At 37.7% G+C, this 20,852-nt stretch overlaps 1 protein-coding gene across 3 annotated transcripts in view; it reads left to right on the forward strand.

Annotated features, from left to right (window-relative positions):
* Positions 1–20,852, forward strand: part of DNAAF8 (dynein axonemal assembly factor 8) — a 49,877-nt gene that overhangs the window by 4,499 nt on the left and 24,526 nt on the right. For all 3 annotated transcript variants that reach the window (XM_007498743.3, XM_007498741.3, XM_056806107.1), the window contains 4 exons: positions 2,757–2,855; positions 9,077–9,607; positions 11,861–11,978; positions 14,358–14,502. In XM_007498743.3, the coding sequence (XP_007498805.1) occupies positions 2,757–2,855; positions 9,077–9,607; positions 11,861–11,978; positions 14,358–14,502 (893 nt within the window). The remainder of the gene's footprint in view (positions 1–2,756; positions 2,856–9,076; positions 9,608–11,860; positions 11,979–14,357; positions 14,503–20,852) is intronic.

The raw sequence follows: 20,852 nt of genomic DNA on the forward strand, positions 1-20,852 counted from the left end.
ATAAATTAATTGACAGTCATGTTTTCAACTTAATGTAAATAATTTTATTGTTCTTAAGTCTTCTCTTAAATCAGTTTTCTTTTATCTTCGCCTTTCTTTTACTTGGTATTCCCAAGTGACATTTTTTTAAACCTTCTGTCTTAGTATCAATACTGCGGATTGGTTCCAAGACAGATGAGAGGTAAGGGCTAGGCAGTAGGGGTTAAGTAACTTACCCAGGGTCATACAACTAGGAAGTGCCAAGGTCAGATTTGAACCCAGCATCTCCCAGCTTTAGTCCTGGTTCTCAATCTACGGAGTCACCTAACTTTCCTTCGCAAATGACTTTTCAATGCTTTCACTCATCCTATTGAGAATTTATGTTATAAGTCAAGCTGTTGAACTGAAATTGAGGTGGCCTTTGGTAGCACTTATTGGCACAGTTCCTCTGAAGTGAACTCTATACAAAGAAGCATTCTAAATGGGAGCACTGTTTTCTGTCCCAGTAAATGATCCATAGTGCTTTGCTGATCAAATTACAGCAAATTCTCTAAGTCAAAGAATAACAAGATGGGCATTGTCTTATTCAACTCCATAGTCTTTGTAAAGAAAGTACTTAATTATTTTCATGTGTAGGCTATTTGCAAAGATAGGAGTTTTTCCTTGGGCCTCAATTTAACTATCTATAAATTAAAGGTGTTGGGATTGAGGAACTCTAATCCAACATTCTGTGTTTGTTTACCATACTTCTTTGGTTGCTAACCAACTCTCCTAAGACAACTAAGGTGCAATTGAATACCTAAAACTATTTTTGTTCTCCTAGAAATCAACCAAACAAAAACTATCTTTTGTATGCTCTTATATATTAATTTAAGTATTACTTGAATTAGTGTCTGACACAGAGACATTGTGCTTCAACAGCAGCTTTTGAACACAGATTGAAAATGTTTTAAGATAAGCCATTTCCCTTACAGTTTTTATAAACTAAGACAATCCCTTCTAACAAGTTGCTCATTACAGGAAAACGATACCATAATGATATCACTGTAATTATATTTGACCTATAATACTTTATGGGGCAGCAATGAGGCAGAGTGGAAAGAGGGCTGGAGTTGGAGTCAGGAAACAGGTTTCAATTTTTATATATCTGTTGCCTGCCTTTTTAGAAGGTAAGATCTTTAAGTACAGGGACTTAACTTATACCCATACATATGAAAAGCTAGCCATACCTTGGGTGTGTTGCTACAGAATTGTTTCTACGGGAAAATATGTGATAATTTCCAGATAACCTGTTTGTAAATTGGGAACTTCCTATAGAGCTTGTGGCAGGTATTAAATTGTGAGCAGCAATAGATATTGAGCAAGCTTTATGATTCCAAAAGTCCAAAATATGGATAGTCCTCAGCATAGGAACACATAGTTGTTAGGGGCAGCTAGGTGGCTCAGTGTCTCTAGACAGGAGATCTCTAGATGGGAGATCATGAGTTCAAATTTGGCCTCAGATACTTCTTTGCTGTGTGACTCTGGGCAAGTCACTCAACCCAAATTGCCTAGCCCTTTCTGCCCTTTGGAACTAATACTTAGTATTGATTCTATGACAGAAGGTAAGGTTTAAAAAAAAAAGGAACACATATTTGTTGACTTGAATTTCCAAATGACCTATATTTGACTGATTCAACCATTATTTTATCACTGAAATAATTTGCTTCTTGCTAACCTGTCATGATATCACTGATAGTTTTCATTTTGGAAACTGCAGGGTTCAGAAAATTGGTAGTATAGTCACTATTCGCTATCAGGAATATTTTACACTGACTCCAGATCCGGTGTTCACCTAAGATATGTTCCCTTGCATAGCTCAAGGTTCTGCACACAATAGACAATTGCTATATATATATTTGCATTAATGAATAAACCAATGGTTTGATTTTTTACTTTGGTGATATAGAAGATACAGCCACAGACACGTGATGACCACCAGATGGCTCTGTTTCCATTTCTCCAGGAAGCAATTGAGTTTTTAAAAAAAATACAAAATGTTTGCATGTGGTATTGTTATGGGGTGCAGATGTGGACCCCTGGGGTTTCAAAGGGAAGGATACCTTTTGAAAGCATGCAAGACTCCAAAACTTAGCTTAAAAACAAAAAGAGAAATGTATTAATTTAAGAGGTAATGTTGAGAGTGGCCAGGAGGATAGCAAGGTGGACAGCAAGATGGGGAGCAGTTCCTGGGAGGACAGCATGAATGGAAAGGCTGTTCCCCATGAGGACAGCATGGATGGAGAGGCTGTTCTCCATGAGGACAGCATGGATGGAAAAGCTTTCCCCCAGACGACATCAGTTCTGTGTGTCATGGTGTGGACATGACCTAGAGTGCTAGTCACTCTGGCATTTGGTGGGGTGAGGTGGTCATCTGACTGGGGTCTGCCTGGAGGCATAAAGATTCTTTAACAAACAAATATCTTGAGATGTAGCCTGATAGGATCCAGGTGTAGCCTGGAGGTGCATTTCTCTGTCCATAATAGTTTGTCTTTGTTTCTGGGGTACAGTGCCCATGTCAATATTACTAATTCTGACCTTGGTCATCCTCATTACTTTTTAATATACACTGGGCCTCTTGACCTAGAACACTGGATTGAGTTGCTAAGTGTGGACTGGAAAGGGAGATCTTAAAGACCAGCAGCCTCTGGGAATGTCAGTGGTCCTCCTTAATATGTTATTACCCTGTTAACCTCTTGTTCTTGTGTCTGTCCTAAGTGTCCATTGTTTATTGACAGTCAGATAGTGAAGATGGGGAATTATTCATCTTCCAGCGAGATGAAGAAAATTTGATTCCGGACTTAACTGAAGAACTAGCAGATGACCCAGATATCCAGGTTCTCTTTATATTCTGCTTTTCCCATTTTACTCTTGCGCTTTATGACCTTGATTCTCTAAGACCTAACTACTCTTTCTCTTGTGTCTAAAATCCAGCATTGCTTAACCTGGAAAACTTAGTTAACCTGTGAAAATTGCTACCAGTTCTCAAAATGATTCTCATCATTTCAGTATTATCTCTTTTTTTCTTTTTAAATAATAAAGGGCTTTTAATTGTGGTCAGAAAGATTATAATCTGAGTTCTCCCATAGCACCATGCACCATGATAAATGGGCTCTCCAATAAGACATGGAGAAAGAGGATTAAATAGTTTTTTGGAAGGGAAAAGAGGCAACAACAAAGTTACTAGGCTTCACAAAGATTTGGGAAGGTTGAGAGTAGAGCTCCATTTCTTTAGGTTTGCTTGACCTCATAGTTAATTTAATTGTCATTGGTCTTTTGAGCTCTTTGTTTTAAGAGTCAATCTGATCTGTGGATAGAGAGCCAGACCTACAGATATGGGGTTCTGGGTTCAAATGTGAACTCAGACACTTTCAAGCAGCTGGGTGACCCTAGACAAGCTATTTAACCTCAGTTATCTAGCCCTCTGTGCCTTGGATTCAGTACTTAATATCCATTATGACAGAAGGTAAGAGTTTTTTTAAAAAGAGTTAGTTTGGAGATTCGCAGAAAATGATGTCTTCGTTGCCCCCCCCATCAAGGTGATTCCATCATTGACCACAAGGAGGTGGTATAGGATCAAATGTGTGGCTGAAGGGCCTGGGGCACTAGTTCAAGGGTGGAGCCAAGGTCAGCAGGGAGAGGCCTATCTCAAAGGTTAGGGGACTTTGGGAATAAGTACACTGACAAAAGGGCCTGAGCGGGAGCAAGTAGGTTCTACCAAGAGTAGGTGGTTGGTCAGTGAAAAAAGGAAAGGGGCAACCCATTTCCCACAATCCATTCAATCAGTTCATTGTATCTTAGGGGTTGGACCTAGCCTTCAGTGATCTAGCCCTTCTGGCAATAGGCAGGTTCTCAGAACAACTTCTTTACTAAAAAGAATCTATGATGGATAGCTAGGTGGTTCAGTGGATAGAGCACCAGGCCTGGAGATGGGGGAGGGAGGGGGGGTTATCTTGGTTTCATATTTGGCCTCAGACACATCCCAGCTGTTTGACCCTGGAGAAGTCACTTGACTCCATTCTCCTGCCTTGGAACCAATATTTAGCATTGATTCCAGGCTGATGTGCTTTGAATCACAGCTGGAATGCAACAGGCTCCTGTTGGCCAAGTATTCAGGGCTTATCAATAGTCAATAGGACAGGAAACTTTGAATCTCGGTGGTGCCTCCAAATATATCAACCTTAAAAAAATCAGCTACCAAAGTAGTTATGATAAGAGGTCTTCAATCACTTTTAGAAAGATTGCAATCTGGGTTCCCCCAAAGCACCATGCATGATGTACTTAGATTCTTCCATTCCTGTGTTATCTTAAGCATTAGAATAATATCAATATTGTGAATCATATTTCAATTTCTAACAGAATCAATATTCATTTTGTAATACCACCATAAGAATATAATGATGAATTAAATTATCAATAAAATTACATGCAGAATCATTTGTCAACTTGTCAACAGAATCATTTGAGTAGTCAGAAAAAAGCAAATCTTTAATCAGGAAAGAGGCAGGTCCTTAATATTCAGCTGCCACACAGAGCCCAGCACTAAATATCACAGAGTATAAACCCTGGAGACAGTGTCTCTGAGAGAATCACTGCTCTAAATGATTCTCCAAAGAGCAATAGAACTTGGGTACTTATATACCTTTTGGAGAATTAAGTACAGCAAGTTTACACTGACAGTTTACAAGCAGGCTTAGAAAAGAGGCTGTAGCCAGAGGCTGGGATATCAGGGAGTGGCTTAACTTACAATGTGTACAAAAATGATGGTTCCTGCCAGGTGTTGGTCTTCTTGGGAAAGGATCCCTGATACAATGGGGGAAACTTCTAGGACAAAAAGGGTGATTGAATATTTGAGCATTTTTATTACTCCTATTCAGGACACTTTATGGATGCTTGGAGATCCCTAGTTCAATCTAAGACAAAGTCCTAGTTGTGGACTTTCCTTAAAGACAAGTTCCCAAGGGAACTGGGCAAACTTGGGGTTTCCAGAATTTGAGTAGACAAACTAATACATGATTAAAAAGTATGCCCTTTCCTAATATGCAATATCAATCTATAGTCAATGAATAAAATATACAAAAAGAAAGCAAATAAATATGGTGGTTAAGAAATTATATTCTTATTTTCCTGTAGTTCAATTTCATATAGGTATAAGGCCTGTTGGCCAATCCTTATTTGTATGATTATATAAAATTACTTTATATCAAGTATACTTTAACAGCAGCCATTTTATTGCTCTCAATCAGAATCATGAAAGAGTAATGGAGTGAAGTATAAAGAAATTAGAATACAATACATGAAGATGTCAATTGGATTTTTTGAGAGCCCAGGGTTTACCCCAGTCCTCTGAGAACTCACCCTGAGAGAAGTCCCAGATTCACCCATTTCAGACTGAACAATAGATCTTAAAGTACTTAATGGTCCTAGTTTAGGTGGGACTGGTAGATCTAATCAAATGTTTAGTACTCTTTTCTCTTAAGTAGTTTCTCCCTTGGCATCAAAAGTCCTCTCCTGAAGTTCTAGTTTCTCTGTAGCCATAGTAAAGATCAATCTTACTTCCCTGTCCTTAGTTCCCCAAATGGCATATAAGTTCTTCAAAAAGTTCTATTATTCTTTGGAGAATCATCTTGGCATGTTGATGTTCCCAGAGATTCTGTCCCCAGAGCCCAAGGGTCCTGACTCTGTGTAGTATTTTGGCACCTGGCTCTGTGTAGTGGCTGATTATTATGAACCTATTTCTTTCCTGATTAAAGAATTGGTTTTGCTGACCATTTTAGTAATTCTCTGTTTTTCCAAGTTGACAAAAGATGACAAAAGGTTATACCCAGCTCAAGCTATTCCTAGCTATTCTAATTATGTTCTCTGTGATAGAAGGGAGGATCAATGGAAGGGTAGAATGGCTTTGGGGTAAATGACTTCAGCAAGCTAGTGTTGGATAAATCCAAAGATCCTAGCTTTTGGGACAAGAACCCACAATCTGACAAAAATTGCTGGGAAAATTAGAAAACCATATGGGAGAAACAAGGTTTAGATCAGTTTCTCACACCCTATCCCAAGACAAATTATTGTCTCTATGGAATTCGTTGTTTTGATCAGAAACTTTTTGGGGCTATGCATTTACCTGGGTCAGCCACAAAATTATTTGAAGAACAAGAGAACTCTTGCATAGAGTCATCTTCATGCTAGATAGTGTAATCAGTAGTACCCTGCCAGGGGGTAGAATGTTACTGGATTAGAGCATCATACCTCCTGTTTACACAACCTATTAGTTAGTTTTTACCACTAGCCAACAACATAAACCAGATTTTTAAAATACAGTGTTGACTGGGAAAAAACACAGAACTATTAAATAGTCAAAATCACTCTTTAATCAAGGGAAAGGGGTTCAATACAATAGTAGGCCTCAAGACAGAGCTGCATGCCACATGACTGCAGAGTCTGAGGATTGAACTCTGACCGCTCAGGACACTGACCCCTGGGAATGCCAAACTTGAGAGATTGACAGTTCCAAGGAACAAAAGAATTTGGGGAACCTATATATACCATTTGAGGGAAATCCTGGGACAGGGAAAGATGATTGACATTGCTATAGCTACAAAGGAAATGGGAGTGTTCAAACTACACTGACAGGATACAATCAAGCTTGGGAAAGGAATCATAGCTAGAGGCTAAGGTGTAAGAGAAGGGGCTGCTTCCAATGGATACTAGAGGATGGTTCCTGCTCTGGTGTGGATCTTCTTGGGAAAGGGTCTCTGATACAATAGGGGAGACTACCTAAAACAAAGAGGGTCTTTAAAGGCATATGCTTAGTCCCACCCAACTAGGATTGTCATTCACCTGGGGTCTGCCACTCTGTCAGAAACTGCTAACCTGAGATTCCCTTCAGAGTGGATTCCCACCGGAAGGGGGAACAAGAACAAACTTTGGGGTCTCCAACATACAAGCTAGTCCTGAAACCTGGGCTTCACCAGATCCCACTAGGCCACAAGTTTAGGATTTCTAGATTCCATGTTGACAACAGAAACAAAAAAACCTTTAGTCATCTATGTTTGACTGTCTTGATATGGTTAGATCTCTTATTTTTAGTAAAAACATTTTAGGTAACTTGCTTTCACTTCTAAAATGTTGCGCTTGTCATGTAGACACAACCTTCTAGTATAAGTTTAAACAGCAATAAAGACCCAGCTGGTCTCTTCTAAAAATCACTTGATCTGTGACATTTCTATGCCAAATGAGTTGAGTCAATAAATCTGCCTTAATTATTTTGCTGGTATTATCAGTAATAATAATTACTATCATCATTCCTCAGAAGAATCCGATAGAAATTCATTATAACATCTTAACATACATAGAAAGTCAGGATACAGTAGGAAAAAAACTTGGAATGGGAATCAGAAGACCTCCATAATCATCTACCTCATCCTTAAAATGAAGGAGTTGGACTAAACGACCTTCAGGGTCTTCTTCAGCTATGATGTGAGCTCATATGATTCTAGGTCCCATTGGCCAATAATATTACAACATTCCATTGTTGGAATAGAAATTTCCTGAAGATATGGAAATGTCTAGAAGTAGCCTATTGATATGACATGCTCCTTTACATGTACCCCATTTACATTAATGTCCAAACATAAGAATCTCTATTCCTTAAGTCAACAAGTTTAGGTAAAAACAGCCCAGTTCACTTCAATATTCCCTTATTTGGGGAGCAGCTAGGTGGCTCCATGGATTGAGATTCAGGCCTCGAGATGGGAAGTCTCAGTTTCAAATCTTATTAGCTGTGTTACCCTAGGCAAGTTACTTGACCCCTTTTGTCTAGCCCTTACCACTCTTCTGCTTTAGAACCAATACTATTGTTTCTAAGACAGGGGATAGGCTTTTTAAAAATATGTATTCCCTTATTTCTACTAAATGTTACTTATTTGTAAGTTCAGTATTAATAAATCATGACTATAGATTCTATTGCATTAACAGCTTTATCAAATGGAAGAAAAATTCTTCTCTTGGCCAAGGTTCTGTTTTTTTATTCCATCATGGGCATCTTATAAAGTATTCCTAGGTCTATATTTATAGCCCTGGTAACCTACATTTATTTTCTGCCTCTTAGCAACAATATAATGCCTATTACCATAGAATCAATTGTTTCTAGTCAGACCTTGGCTAAAACAATAGTCTTCATTGTTTAAATTCCACAGTTTTCAAAGAGAAGATACAATACAGTAACCTGTCTTATTTTCATAGTCAAGTATGTTTTCCAAATTGGAGCATTTGTAATAGAGTATCATTAAACTGTCCCTGGGGCAACATTTCTAGAAATTTTGTAATTTGTGGCAGAGGCATCTTAGATCTTAGTACATTCTGTTTCTAGAAATAATGTTAGTGTACATTTTCTATCTCAGTACTGACATTTTACAAAAGGACTGACAATTCCATTCAGACAGAGGCAGCCTCCAGATCAGCAATTTAGAAAACCCCCAACCCCCTGTTCTAATTTTAATTTGTTCATCTTTTTTATTTTAACTATACAAAGCCTATAGACTTTCCAAGGATCTCAAATCAAAATTAGAATGTTAATGCTGATTGCTAGTGTAGCTTTAATAAAGCTATTTTTAATATCTTGTATGAAAAATGACTTCAGAAGAAAAGAAGCCTGTACATGGCTTGTATTCTAAAAAAATTTTTTTTAACCTTAACCTTCTACCTTATGTATTGGTTCTAAGGCAGAAGAGTGGTTAAGGGTTAGGTAATGGGGATTAAGTGATTTACCCAGGGTCACACAGCTAGGAAGTATCAGAGGTCAGATTTAAACCCAGGACCTCTCTATGACTGGCTCTCAATCCACTGAGCCACCCAACTATCCCCTACATGTTTTATTTTTAATGTATCACTTTGCATTCTTAGACTAAAAAGCCTAAAATGCCAACGTGAGTTGCCAACAGTTATTCCATAACCTAGAGGACCTGAACAGGACAAAAAATATTAGAATAAAAAGAAGCTAACTTCATAATCTTTTTTTTTTTAGTGTACTTATAGCATGTACCTTTTTTTTTTTTGGTAGTTTCTGGAATCTGTGACCAACACTGAAAAGAACTGGAATGAAAGGATAAAGGATTCAGCTATTTTTGAAGGGAAGGATGCTAGTGAGTTTTTGGTGGTTCGCCCAGCGTTTGAAGACACTGAAGAAATTTCATCAGGTTCTCATCTCAAGGTTCCTAAAGAAAGTACCAAGTGGCAGAAAGGAGACACCTGGGATTTCTTTAGATCTAGGGTTCAGGCTCTTATCAGGGGATCACAAGTGGAAGAGTTCCCAACTTTAACTTGTCCAACAGGTCTACTAACTGACAATTTAAGAATTTGTAATTTTTCTCCCTCTGAAGAGTCAGATTCCACGAGCATAAAAGTTATCAGAAAAGAGAGAAGAAAGATGATAGAGAAGAATATACTTCATAAGGAAATTAAGATGTCTCCACTTGAAAATTTAAATCGTCGACAATTCATAAAGCCTGAAATCCATGAATCCTCAGAGTCAGTTGGTATAGAAGAAAAGATGCCAGCCAAACATGAAGGCTTGACACTACAGTATCTTGAGGTAGTCCCAACTGCCTTCCTGAATTATGTTCTCTGTATGAATAGAGCTCAATGTTACTGATGATATTATTATATTAACTCTTAAGAAAATCCAGTTTTCTACTTCTAAAATCAAAGATTGGCCTGATTAAATTAGTGACTTTCCATGTTTAAAGAGGAACACATTCCTTAAATTAGGCCAACTTAATAAGCATTTTTCTCCACGCTTAAAGCTGTCATTTTAAAGCAAAATATCAATGCCTTTGGCAAAGTAGGCCACATATACCCACCTACCGTTGTCTCTTATTACTTACTAAAAGAAAAGAAGGAAAATTATATGTCCTGGGGAGAATTGTGTGGGCTTTGGAGTCAAGTGATCAAGGTTCAGTTCTTTCTGTTAAATAGCCTTGTGACCTAGGACTTAAGGATCCTTGTCTGTAAAATATGTGTTATGAGGGTAGGCATGGGAATGGTTCGCTTAGACACCCTCCAAGGTCCTTTAAGGACTATATCCTTTAAATGAATATTTCCTATGTACAAGGTCATAAAAACATGGCAAACAAATGCAGAAAAGCAGAAATAATAAATGCAACCTTTTCAGGTCATAACACCATAAAAATAATGATCAGTAAAGGTACATGGAAAGCCAAATAAAAAATTAATTGGAAATTAAATAATATGATTCTCCAAATCAGTTAGAGAACAAATCATAGAAACAAGAATATTTCCAGAATCTATGGCATATACTCTATGCAAGGTCAAGTACTAGATGGGCTACAAAGAAGTGTAAGATATAGTTTCTAACCTCAGGTAACTCTGAACCCCTAAATAGCCACACAAAGAAGACAGTGGTGCCAGAGTGGACTGCTTAGCCTTGGTTCAAGCCATTCTGTGGGTTTGGGGTGTCTTAGCAGACTATATATATATATGCAGCTTTTCAGTCTTGATTTTTCCCTTAATCTTTCAAGTTGCATGTGGGACCATCTAATTGATTTAGCAAGAAACACTGTCTTAGCAACCTGATTATTTGACCAATTGTGGTTCCTGCTATTTAATATTCCATTAAAAGTAAATCACTTCAGGGCAGCTAGGTGGCACAGAGCACCAGGCTAGGCTTTGGAAGGACCTTGGTTCAAATATGGTCTCAGACACTTCCTAGCTATGTGACCCTGAGAAACTCCTTTTACTCTGCTTAGACCTTGCCTATCTGTCTTGGCCTTGTTACTAAGACAGAAAGGAAGATTTTGTAAACAAAATTAAATCACTTCTACACAGTGGTATTTTATAACCTCATACCATCAAACTTTTTAAAGAGCTCAAACCAGATTTCCCCAAACATTAAAAAAAAAAATGTAAACAAGCTACTTTTGAACAAATTATACAGTAGTTTCCATCTAGTTTGTATAGAACATTTAATGCTCAAATCTTGACCCTGCTACTTATTATCTGTCTGACTCTACTCTGCTACTTATTACTTATCTGTCTGAACTTGAATAAGTCACATAAATTTTTTGGGTCTCAGTTTCCTCATCTCTAAAATAAAAGAATTGGGATAAATGACCTCTCAGGCCTTTTTCAGCTATAAATCTCTGATCCCTATAATCCATGAGTCAAAATATGAAATCTACCAAGAGAACACATCTCCTTTTGAAGCAGAGTTATCCTTCTGTTGGTTTTGTAGCTAAAAGATTAAGGAAGATTGTGTTGAAACTTGGCCTTGGGTAGGGCAGAGCAGGGCCATTTAATTTCACCCTTTAATGATAACTTTAAGAGGTCCTACATTTACTGGTGAGGACACTGGATTTATAAGCTGCACATCATTTTTTCCCCATTAAAAATGTTTTATTTATTTACTTTTATTTTTTTTAAGTTTTGGAAATTTTTATTTAATTAATTAATTAAGAATAATTTTCCATGGTTACACGATTCTTGTTCTTTCCCTCCCCTACCCCCACCTCCCTCCACAGCCAACACAAAATTCCACTGGGTTTTACATGTGTCATTGATCAAGAACTATTTCTACATTATTGATATTTGTACTAGGGTGATCGTTTAGAGTTTACATCCCCAATCATATCCCCATCAAATCATGTGATCAAGGAGTTGTTTTCCTTCTGTGTTTCTATTCCCACAATTCTTCCTCTGAATGTGGATGTTGTTCTTTCTCATAGGTCTCTCAGAATTGTCCTGGATTATTGCTGATAAGTTGCTCATCTTTGTAATAATGTAAAACTTGCACATAAATTTCAGCTTACTAAGTGGTTTTATTTTTCAGAAACTCGAAGAGTGGGATTTGGATAAGATACTTCAAAACCTGGAGGCACAAAAAGGCCAGGGAAAACGTAAAACAGGAGCTACATATTGGAAAGTTCCCTCTTCTTTTAAAGGCCGAGGTCCAATTTGTTTTATGCAGTATAAATTATTTTCATAGTATTCAGTTCCTTGTATGAATTTTCCAAAAGCCTAACCTCACTAAAAAATACTATTAACTGATTACTTGGTAACTTTTTATGGTTCTTGCTTCATTCTTCCTGTATAAATAGTTTTACTTTTTCTTAAACTGTTTCTAATTATCTTTAAAATACATGCTGCTAGAGCCAAATCTTCTCCTACCTATCCTGATGTTTCCTTATTTATCTCTTCCAGTGACTTACATGATTTTAAGGAATGCTCCCTTTTCTCTCACTTAAATCTGCTATTATAAACTCTTATTTTTTAAATCAAATTTACCTACTAACCTCTTCTCATTAGAAAACTTAAAAAAGGGGGCAGCTGGGTAGCTCAGTGGATTGAGAGTCAGGCCTAGAGACGGGAGGTCCTAGGTTCAAATTTGGCCTCAGACATTTCCCAGCTGTGTGACCCTGGGCAAGTCACTTGATCCCCATTGCCTAGCCCTTACCACTCTTCTGCCTTAAAGCCAATACACAGTATTGACTCCAAGACAGAAGGTAAGGGTTTTAAAAAAAAAAGGAAACTTAAAAAAAATTAGTAGGTTAAATGGAAAATAATTGTTATTGCTCATGAGAAGATTGTAAATAAAATTAAAATGCTTACCTGATTATCCCCTAATCATCCCTTCATCCTCTCCAGTTTCCAGAAGTATATAGAGGTGGTCAGCTTTGTAGGCAATAAATATATGGTTAAGAAATAACAATAAAAGCTAGCATTTACATACCATTTCAAGGTTTGCAAAGCACTTTACAAATATTTCATCTTATCCTCACAATTACCCTGGGAGGAAGATACTATTATTATCCTCACTTTACAGATAAGGAAACTGAAACGAAGAGAGTTAAGTAGCTTGGCCAGGGTCCCACAGCTAGTAAATGTCTAAGTCCACATTTGAACTCAGGTCTTTTGGTCTCCAGGTCCAGTGCTCTTATCTACTGAGCCACATAGCTTCCATTAGTAGTTGTCTCCACTGCCACCTAGAAAATACTGATAGGGGCAGCTGGGTAGCTAAGTGGATTGAGAGTCAGGCCTAGAGACAGGAGGTACTAGGTTCAAATTTGGCCTCAGACATTTCCCAGCTGTGTGACCCTGGGCAAGTCACTTGACCCCCATTGCCTAGCCCTTACCACTCTTCTGCCTTGAAGCCAATACACAGTATTGACTCCAAGACAGAAGGTAAGGGTTTAAAAAAAAATACTGATAACTGGGGCAGCTAGGTGGCTCATTTGGTAAAGAACCAGGTTTGGAGATGGGAAGGTCTAACTGGCCTCAGGCATTTCTTAGCTATGAGACCCTGAGCAAGTCATTTAGCCTCTATTGCCTAGCCCTTACCTCTCTTCTGCCTTGGAACTGGGTACTCAGAAGAAAAAAAGAAAAAGGGGGTAGATGGGAGAGAAAAAGAAAGAAAGAAAGAAAGAAAGAAAGAAAGAAAGAAAGAAAGAAAGAAAGAAAGAAAGAAAGAAAGAAAGAAAGAAAGAAAGAAAGAAAGAAAGAAAGAAAGAAAGAAAGAAAGAAAGAAAGAAAGAAAGAAAGAAAGAAAGAAAGAGAAAGAAAGAAGTGCTAAACTCATATTTACATTTTTAATTGCTTGAATGTGTTATTTGATTTGATCGTTACAAGCTGGAGAGATAGTAGGTCAGGCATTATTATCCCCATTTTACAGATGAAGAAACCAAGTCTTAATAAGGTTAAATGATTCATCTAAAGTCACAAATATGACTACTCTTTAAGTGGAAAAAGGACTAGGTCTTAAATTTCCTGATTGGATAGGATAGGAAATAGCTCCTTATAATATGACATACCCTTATATAGGTATAGAAGCTGGACATCTAGTGCCATCTGTCTTTCCCACCACTCCTCCTATATTCTTGTGTCCTCATTATAGGAAGTACAGATCTGCATTAGGAAGGAAACAAGTCCTATAGTTCACAGTGGTTTTATATCTTTAAGGTAATCTCTTAAATAGCCTGGAACAGATCTATAGCATCTGACTTGTCAGACTTATGACTTCAACCTAAGAGTCTAGTTTATAAATGAAGCAATAGGGACAACTAGGTGGCTCAGTGGATAGAGAGTCAGGTCTAGAGATGGGAGATCCTGGGTTCAAACTTGGCCTCAAACACTTCTTAGATATGTGACCCTAGGCAAGTTACTTAACCCCGATCAGCTAGCCCTTATTGCTCTTCTGCCTTGAAACCAATACTTAGTATTGATTCTAAGACCGAAGATAAAGGGTTTAAAAATAAATAAAATAAAATAAGTGAAGCAGGAGAGAGTTGAATAATCACTAAATATTTTTGTTTTTGTTAAACAATCTGCAGGAAGTCTTACATCCAACTCTCAGGAAAAGCTTATGGAGCAGCTAGTAGCCCTATGTGCCAAACAGTCTCAAAATACTTTACCTATACCACGTGAGAAGCCTTCTGACAAGCTTCTCTACCCTATGGAGGACCAGATCCAAAGCAGGTAGGACTTCTTAATGTTTGGTTGAGTCAATTCTTACATTTGATTAATTTCACCACACAATGTCCAAAACTGCCACAAATCACTGAATTCTTAACCATTGTTGACTACATCTATGTACCTAAAATTAGAAATTGTTAGAGGGATCTGCAGGAAATGCTGGCACAGAGAAAAATGAAGTAGAACAATGAATCTGGACTGAATGGCTTCCAAGATCCCTTCCAGCTGTAGGTCTTTAATCCTATGAAATTCCTTTTCTGGCAGGCCAAGCCCTTCATTTCACCTCTGATTTGATCATGGTAAACTATACTAGAGAGATCACAATGATTTCACAGATTGAAAGGCTGTCTAGTCCAGTCCATATCTGAACAAGAATTGCATCCCCAACAGGCCATTATCCAGTCTCTTAGATATCTAGTAAGAAGGAACCTGCCATTGCCCAAGGTAGCCTATTCCTCTTTTGAATATCCCTAATTGAAATAGGTCTTGATCATGACACATGTAAAACCCAATGGAACTGTTTGTTGGTTCTGGAAAGGTGTGGGAGGAGGGGAGGTAAAGAACATGAATCATGTAACTGTGGAAAAAATTCTAAATCAATTAAATAAAAATTTTCAAATAAAAAAAGAGATGGAATCAAGAAAAAAAATCCATAATTATTTTAGGAAGTATTTCTTTACTCCAAACTTTAATCTACCTCTCAATACTTTCAATAAATTGGACTAGATGATTTCTGAGGTCCCTTTTGGTGATAAATCTATAATTAATTCTGCACCCTAATGTCAAACAAAAATAAATCTAATCCCCTGGGTTGTTCAGTTGTTTCAGTTGTGTCTAACTCTTCATGGAGTTTTGGTAGTTACTGGAAGGGTTTGCCATTTCCTTCTCCAGCTCATTTTACAGATGAGGAAATGGAGGGTTAAATTATTTACCAGGGTCACACAGCTAGTAAGAGTGTCCATTTTGAACTCAAGAAGATGAGTTTTCCTGATATCTAGCCCAGCACTCTAGCTATTTCTCCACCTAGCTTCCATCAATCCCATAGGTAAACTGAGGCTCAATTTAGAGAGATCAGGTAAATTGAAGTATTCAGGGTGTTAGATAGAGGTGGGACTCAGGCCCTAGGACCTCCTAACCCTTAAGTCCAGTGGTCCATACTGCCTCAAAAAAAAAGGCATTAATATAACTTGTAGGGTTGACATTAGTGGAGAGAACACCAGATATGAGATGGGAGGTCCTGGGTTTAAAAGTGGCCTCAGACATTGCCTAGCTGTGTGACCCTGGGTGAGTCACTTAAACACTGTTCGCCTTGCCCTTGCTTTTCAAAGTCTTAGTGTTGTTACTAAGTAAGTAAGGGTTAAAAAAATACAACTTGTGGTCAAATTTCTGTGTAGGACTCCAAACCAGGGCCCCTACTTTGGGGAGACTAATGCCTAATCCATTAAGTCATTATAGCCTAATAAATGTTCACTGATTTGATTTGAATTAAATTGAATCTTTAGATTACTTAGTATTTGGGAGGGTTACCTTTTCTCCCTTTAGCAGGATATTATGCTCCACTAAACAGAACTGTTCAATCATATGATCATCCAGAGACAAATTTCATGAGCCAGTTTGGAGCTAGAGCAGAAAAATGGAATTGAAAAGAAGAGGGCATCTGCAGGTATAGGAAGACAGAATGACAAATATCTATTGCAATATAGCTAGAATTCTTTTCTGTAGCTAGATGGAGTTTTTGAGGAAAAATGCTCCAAACTTATCAAACTATCCATCTAGCTCTAATCTTTTTATGGTTTCTCTTTTTAATTTTTTTGTTGGTTGCATTAAAGTTCCCAGGTATTTCCTTCTTCTTTTTCCTCTAGAAAAGATATCATTTGACAAAAAAAAAAATGGATATGTGAATTGTCTTTCATGTTTCTCTTTTTCAGTTCTTTCTCTGGAGAAGGACTTTCACAAATTATTCTTCAAACATTGTTTCTGTAGCTGGATATAATGTTCTCTTGTTTCTACTCATTTCACTGTTTATTATTTTACGTAGGTCATTCCATGTTTATTTTAAGTTAACCAGCTTGTCATTTCTTACAGTGCAATACTATTCCATCACAATCATGCCACAACTTGTTCAGCTATACCCTAATTAATTCTCCCTTGATTTCCAGTTCTTCATAGTTTCTTCTCTGAAAAATCTTTACAAGTAGAACAAGCTCCTATTTTTGCCTGGACATTTAAGCTTAGGATAAAGAATCTTTTTTTTTTTAAACCCTTACCTTTCATCTTGAAATCAATACTATGTATTGGTTCCCAGGCAGAAGAGTGGCAAGGGCTAGGCAATGGGGGTTAAGTGACTTGCCCAGGGTCACACAGCTAGGAAGTGTCCAAGGTCAGATTTGAATCTAGGACTCTCCATTTCCAGGCCTGGCTCTCAATCCACTGATCCACCTAGCTGCCCTCCACAGGATAAAGGATCTTGATGAACTCCTCACTTCTCCAACTTTATTTGTCATTACTTCCCTACATGTGATCTTTGCACCATTCAAGTTCTTCTGCTGACCATCTCAATTTCTGCTCATCCTGTATACCTCTATACCCTTGCCTGGAAGGGCTTCACACAATCCATGTTTCTCCTCCTTCAAAGCCATTCAAAAGTCAAATATTCCACTGTGTAAAATTGCGAGTCCTCTATTCCTGGAGTTCTTCTGGCAAAGGGAGAATGGATGGTCATTTGGGCCTTGCTAATCAAGTAGAGGTTGAAATCAGATGACCTCTGAGTCATGTGCATAGAGGGTATAAAACACTGTGTACTTATGAGTCAGGAAGACCTTGCTTTGATTTGCACACTGACTAGCTGTGTGATATTGAGGAAGTCACTTAGCCTACCCAGGCCTCTATTTCATCATCCACAAAATGGAGGAAATAGAACCCATCCCAGAGGGTTGTTTCAAGAATTAAATGAGATAATTTGTGTAAGGTACTTGGTAAATCTAATGGACCAGAGCATTTCCCAGGCAGCCCTCCCTCCCAGGCACCCCTCCACTAAACCAGAGCAAGAGAAAGGGCCGGAGTAGCTCCTGGGAATGAAGCCTCTAGGATCTTGCAGGCGGCTTGCTACCAGAATAATCCACAACCATCAGGGTCCCAGAAGGGATCTAGAGCAAACTTCGGGTTTGGGTCTGTTCAAGGAAAAGAAGGTAAAGAAGAGGCTTAGACCAAAACCCAAATTAAGATGCCAGGAATCTGAGACCAGCCAACCCCAGGAGTTCCTGTAGAAGGCAGAGACTAGTCTTAGCCACTCCATCTAGGACCAAGCAGGCACTGACTACACCATCCAAGAGTAAGAAAGAGGGAAGAACTTGACCTAAGCACAGAGCCCCAGCCTAGAAACTGAGGCTGGAAATTAAAAAATAGAAGAAATTACCACTCAGCTAGGTGGCACAGTGGATAGAACACCAGACCTGGAGTTGGGAGGATCTGGGCTAACATCTGGCCTCAGATACTTCCCAACTATGTGATTTTGGACAAGTCACTTAACCATGTTTACTTAGTCCTTGGCCTTCTGTCTTAAAAGTTCTTACAAAAGACAGAAAGTAAGAGTGTTTTGAGGTTTTTTTAAAGAAGAAAATTACAATCTCAGTGAAGAAATGCTATGGATTGAGAGAAGCCCAAGAGGTAAACACATGAAAAGAGTAACTCCACAAGTCCAAATAGAGCCTGAGAAAAAAGAATGGCCCAGCCACAAAGACTACAAAGAATACCTAAAAGAAATGAAGCAAGCAAGAGACTTCCTTCCCATCTCAAAAGATACTCCTGTATCTTCACCTATCTTCTCCTTCCTGGTTCCAAAATGGTTGAGCCAGTTCACCAAGTCACCAACAGTGCAGTGGTGTCCTCATTTTTCCACATCCCCTCCAGTATTTGTCATTTTCCTTTTCTGTCATGTTATCCAAAAATGGTACCTCAGAGTTTTTTTAAATTTGCATTTCCCTAATTGATAGTGGTTTAGAGCATTTTTTCAGTTGGCTATTAATAGCTTTTATTTCTTCTTTTGAAAACTTATCTGTTTATATCCTTTGACTTCATCAATTGAGGAATAGCCCTTATTTTTATAAATTTGGCTGTTTCCTTTATACTTGAGAAATTATCTTTATCAGAGAAACTTGCTATACAATTTTTTTCCTTTGTTTCCTGCTTTCTTTTCTAACTTTACCTGCATTAATATTATTTGTGCAAATTTTTAAAAATTTCATGTAACAAAAATTATCCATTTTACTTTCCTTAATTCTCTCTATTTCTTGTTCAGTCATAGATTCTTCCCTTATCCATAGATCTGACAGGTAAAATCTTCCATGCTCTTCTAATTTGCTTAGAATATCATTCTTTAACTAAACTATTATCAGCAATACAAGGACCCAAGACAACTCCAAGGGGGGGCTCATGATGTCAAGTGCTATACATAGCCGTAGAAGGAACTGATCAACTCATGCTATTTCTTGCCTTATTTCCTTAATGATTTTTTCCTTATATATGCGATATATATCTTCTTTCATAACCTAAGGAATAGGGAAATTTGTATTGTGTAACAACACTAGAATAACCTAAATCAGACTGTTTACCACCTGCAAAGTGGGGAGGGAGAGAATTTGGGATGCAAAAGATCAGAAAGCAATTGTTAAAAAAATTGTTTCTACATGTAACCAAAGAAATAATAAAAGGGATGAGTTGGTTAAAAGAATATCACCCTTTGTGTCTAAATCATATACCCATTTTGACTTTATTTTTATATAAATTGTGAAATATTAATCTAGGCCTAGTTTCTGCCAAATTGCTTTCCAGTTTTCCCAACAATTTTTATCAAATAATAAGTTCTTACCTCAAAAGCTTGGGATCTTTGGGTTTATCAACACTAGCTTACTATGGTCATTTACTACTGTGTATTATGCGCTTAATCTATTATACTGGTCCACCACTCTATTTCTTCTCCAGAACCAGATTGTTTCTATGATTACCTTTTTGTAATATGTTTTGAAATCTGATGCTGCTAGACTGACTGCCTTTACATTTTTAAAAAATCTATTTCCTTGGTATTCTTCACTTTTTGTTTTTTTCCAAGTGAATTTTGTAATCCCCCCCCCCCCCAGCTTTATAAAATAATTCTTTGGTAGTTTTTATTGGTGACCCTGTGATCCATTCAAGCTTTCATTCCCTTTCACTGCTAAACTCTTAACTCTTAAAAGGAAGTTTACCCTCACTATACTACTTACTACACTCACTGCTTTGACTTCTTCACCACCCTTTTACTCCCCAAATTACTTGCTGTTTGATCTCTGACCTACCACTCTGCAAAAGTGTTTAAGGTCTTTAAGATCTTTCTTACAGGTTACCAGTGATCTTTTGTTGTTGTCATAGTTGTTTTTATAACTGGTGTAGTTCCCTGTTGAAGGTCTGGTGATATTGTGGATAGAAGAGAATTGATTTCAAACTCGGGAAGATAGGGGTTCAAATGCTGCCCCTTGGTATTTACTGCAATCCTAAACAAATCACTTAACCATCAGTACTTTGGGAAACTGTCTAAAGGCTATATAAGTTTTGGAGAAGATGCATTGGTCGGAGTTTTCTCACCTGGGAGTTCCTTGTACCAGTAAAATGACAGGTTCAGTCCCTATTCTTAACTATTTTATTCATATAATTTTTTAAAATTAAAAACTAGAAAATCATCAACAAACATGAACTTTTTTTTAACACAAAGAAGGGTAAAAATGAGGACTGAAAATGAAACTACAAATTTACCACATATAGTTTGTATCTTTTAATATACATTAAATTTAACATGATAGTGCCAACATTGCCTTGCTTGTCTCTGTTCAATCATCTCTCGTCTCCTTTTTGTATGGTTCATTGATGTCTCTTTCTGTCATTGAAGTAGTCCCAAAAGGGGAGAATAATAAAATTGAAGTAGATAAAGCAGATCAATCCCTGCCTGCATTTTTAGGGAACAGACCCAGCTTCAAGCTGCTTATGCAGGCAGCAGACCAGGCTCTACTTAGCTTGGGGATGAGAATTAGGAAGGGCAGGAAACAAAGGAATTTTAGGAATATCAAAGAGGTCAGGATGGAGTGCAAGATAACATATGGCTAACTAGGGCTAAGTGATTAAGTACATGTGAAAATAAACAACCCCTAAATAAATCTGAGGATTGTCCCCTCATCACTGACCTTACATTCCTGTGTTGGTGATAAGGTTTGTTTGATTGTCAAATAAGAACCTATATAAACCTACAAACCTATAGACTATCTCATAATGTTTGTCCGGAGCAGCTTCCACTAGGGAAGTCTGTCCTAGCTGGTAGATTCTTTATT

Source organism: Monodelphis domestica, chromosome 7 (genome assembly GCF_027887165.1).
Source record: "Monodelphis domestica isolate mMonDom1 chromosome 7, mMonDom1.pri, whole genome shotgun sequence".
Classification (NCBI taxonomy): domain Eukaryota; kingdom Metazoa; phylum Chordata; class Mammalia; order Didelphimorphia; family Didelphidae; genus Monodelphis; species Monodelphis domestica.